A 3139-nucleotide genomic window follows, 5' to 3' on the forward strand; every position below is an offset into this window, starting at 1 on the left:
TAGTCTTACATGTATAATATGTTGAGTCTATTGTACAGTTGCAATGTGCAGTATGAACTCATATGTGTAATGTGTGTAATGTATGCTATGTTTTTCCCCCTTCTTATGCCATGTATTCCCCTTTCATGTTGCTGCTTGGCGCTGCATTGTACAACAAACAACTCCTAATCTACACCTGGCCAATAAAGCTGATTCTGATGATTTATTTATCAGAGTATAGAAATGACTTCTCACCTGTGTGAGTTCTATTATGTCTAACAAGATGTAATTGGTTTGCAAAACATTTCCCACACTCAGAACATGGAAATGCCTTCCCACCTGTGTGACTTTGCTGATGGGAAACAAGTTGTGATTTGTATGTAAAACATTTCCCACACTCAGAGCAAGAAAATAGCTTCTCACCTGTGTGACTTCTCTGATGTAAAACAAGTTGTGATTTGTATGTAAAACATTTCCCACACTCAGAGCAAGAAAATGGCTTCTCACCTGTGTGACTTCTCTGATGTCTAACAAGAACTGATTTGTGTGCAAAACATTTCCCACACTCAGAACATGGAAATGTCTTCTCACCTGTGTGACTTTGCTGATGGGAAACAAGTTGTGATTTCCGTGTAAAACATTTCCCACACTCAGAGCAAGAAAATGGCTTCTCACCTGTGTGACTTCTCTGATGTATAACAAGTTGTGATTTGTATGTAAAACATTTCCCACACTCAGAACATGGAAATGGCTTCTCACCTGTGTGACTTTGCTGATGGGTAACAAGTTGTGATTTGTATGTAAAACATTTCCCACACTCAGAGCAAGAAAATGGCTTCTCACCTGTGTGACTTCTATGATGTCTAACAAGATCTGATTTGTGTGCAAAACATTTCCCACACTCAGAACATGGAAATGCCTTCTCACCTGTGTGACTTTGCTGATGGGAAACAAGTTGCGATTTGTATGTAAAACATTTCCCACACTCAGAACATGGAAAAGGCTTCTCACCTGTGTGACTGCTCAGATGTGGAACAAGTTGTGATTTACTTACAAAACATTTCCCACACTCAGAACATGGAAATGGCTTCTCACCTGTGTGACTTCGCTGATGTCTAACAAGAAATGATTTGTGTGCAAAACATTTCCCACACTCAGAACATGGAAATGCCTTCTCACCTGTGTGACTTTGGTGATGGGTAACAAGTTGTGATTTACTTACAAAACATTTCCCACACTCAGAACATGGAAATGGCTTCTCACCTGTGTGACTGCGCAGATGTGTAACAAGTTGTGATTTACTTACAAAACATTTCCCACACTCAGAACATGGAAATGGCTTCTCACCTGTGTGACTTCGCTGATGTCTAACAAGAATTGATTTGTGTGCAAAAAATTTCCCACACTCAGAACATGGAAATGCCTTCTCACCTGTGTGACTTTGCTGATGGGTAACAAGTTGTGATTTGTATGTAAAACATTTCCCACACTCAGAGCAAGAAAATGGCTTCTCACCTGTGTGACTTCTATGATGTCTAACAAGATCTGATTTGTGTGCAAAACATTTCCCACACTCAGAACATGGAAATGCCTTCTCACCTGTGTGACTTTGCTGATGGGAAACAAGTTGTGATTTGTATGTAAAACATTTCCCACACTCAGAGCAAGAAAATGGCTTCTCACCTGTGTGACTTCTCTGATGTATAACAAGTTGTGATTTGTATGTAAAACATTTCCCACACTCAGAGCAAGAAAATAGCTTCTCACCTGTGTGACTTCTCTGATGTAAAACAAGTTGTGATTTGTATGTAAAACATTTCCCACACTCAGAGCAAGAAAATGGCTTCTCACCTGTGTGACTTCTCTGATGTCTAATAAGAACTGATTTGTGTGCAAAACATTTCCCACACTCAGAACATGGAAATGTCTTCTCACCTGTGTGACTTTGCGGATGGGAAACAAGTTGTGATTTCCGTGTAAAACATTTCCCACACTCAGAGCAAGAAAATGGCTTCTCACCTGTGTGACTTCTGTGATGTATAACAAGATGTGATTTACTTACACAACATTTCCCACACTCAGAGCAAGAAAACAGCGTCTCAACTGTGTGACTTCTCTGATGTATAACAAGAGATGATTTGTGTGCAAAACATTTCCCACACTCAGAACATGGAAATGTCTTCTCACCTGTGTGACTTTGCGGATGGGTAACAAGTTGTGATTTTTGTGTAACACATTTCCCGAACTCAGAGCAAGAAAATGGCTTCGCACCTGTGTGACTTCCGTGATGATTAACAAGACTTGAATTCTGTGTAAAACATTTCCCACACTCAGAGCAAGAAAATGACTTCTCACCTGTGTGACTTCTGTTATGTCTAACAAGATGTGATTTAGTTAAATAAGATTTACCACACTCAGAGCAAGAAAATGGCTTCTCACCTGTGTGACTTCTCATATGTGTAACAAGTTGTGATTTGTATGTAAAACATTTCCCACACCCAGAAAATATCAGTGGCCTCTCACCTGCCTTACCTGTGTGTGGGTTATTAGGCTTTGTGTTCTTTGTAAAACATTTGGCATCTATAGAACACGGAAACACTGTATCTACTGTCGGAGCTGTAACAGATGCACCAATATCAGAGTAATCAAAAGAACATTTCCCAGGATCAGGGGGATCAGCTGATAGAGCTGGATGTATAATTGGGGTAATGGGGTTATCTCCTGGAGAATCCTGTCTACTGTCATTATCTTTTATGTCACAATCCGGGGATAACATTAGATGTCCTTCTGAGATATTTCTGCTTGTGTGTCCATCTGCTGGAAATAAAACACATTATGGAAATGTGACATTTTCTGTAACAATATTAATCTTGTAAACAATAGGAGAAGACGACTCTCTGGGACACTTAATTGTAAATGTGTGTAATAAAACATAACTTTTACTGAAGGCTTTATAATATTGTGTCTCAGACTATCAGTGTGTCCAACCTCCTGAGAACACTCACAATAACAAATGTAATATTATAATAAGACTTAGATATCTCTCTCTCTTGTACTGGTAACTAACCATGAAGTATAAATGGAGATGTAGTCACTCGCCAAGTCCTATGTCAGCACCAATGTAAAACAATGGATGGGGAACATATCGTATGAATTGGAG

At 39.4% G+C, this 3139-nt stretch overlaps 1 protein-coding gene across 1 annotated transcript; it reads right to left on the bottom strand.

The window, feature by feature from the left end:
* Nucleotides 1–328: 328 nt before the first annotated feature.
* LOC134984736 (oocyte zinc finger protein XlCOF7.1-like) lies at nucleotides 329–2434 on the bottom strand (the record flags this gene model as incomplete). Its single annotated transcript, XM_063950238.1, has 2 exons — nucleotides 2192–2434; nucleotides 329–1906 (listed from the first exon to the last, which is right to left on the bottom strand). Coding segments are annotated over exons 1-2 (1821 nt in total), but the record flags the coding sequence as incomplete, so codon positions are not given.
* Between the last annotated feature and the right edge of the window lie 705 nt (nucleotides 2435–3139).

Source organism: Pseudophryne corroboree (assembly GCF_028390025.1).
Source record: "Pseudophryne corroboree isolate aPseCor3 chromosome 3 unlocalized genomic scaffold, aPseCor3.hap2 SUPER_3_unloc_79, whole genome shotgun sequence".
Taxonomy (NCBI): domain Eukaryota; kingdom Metazoa; phylum Chordata; class Amphibia; order Anura; family Myobatrachidae; genus Pseudophryne; species Pseudophryne corroboree.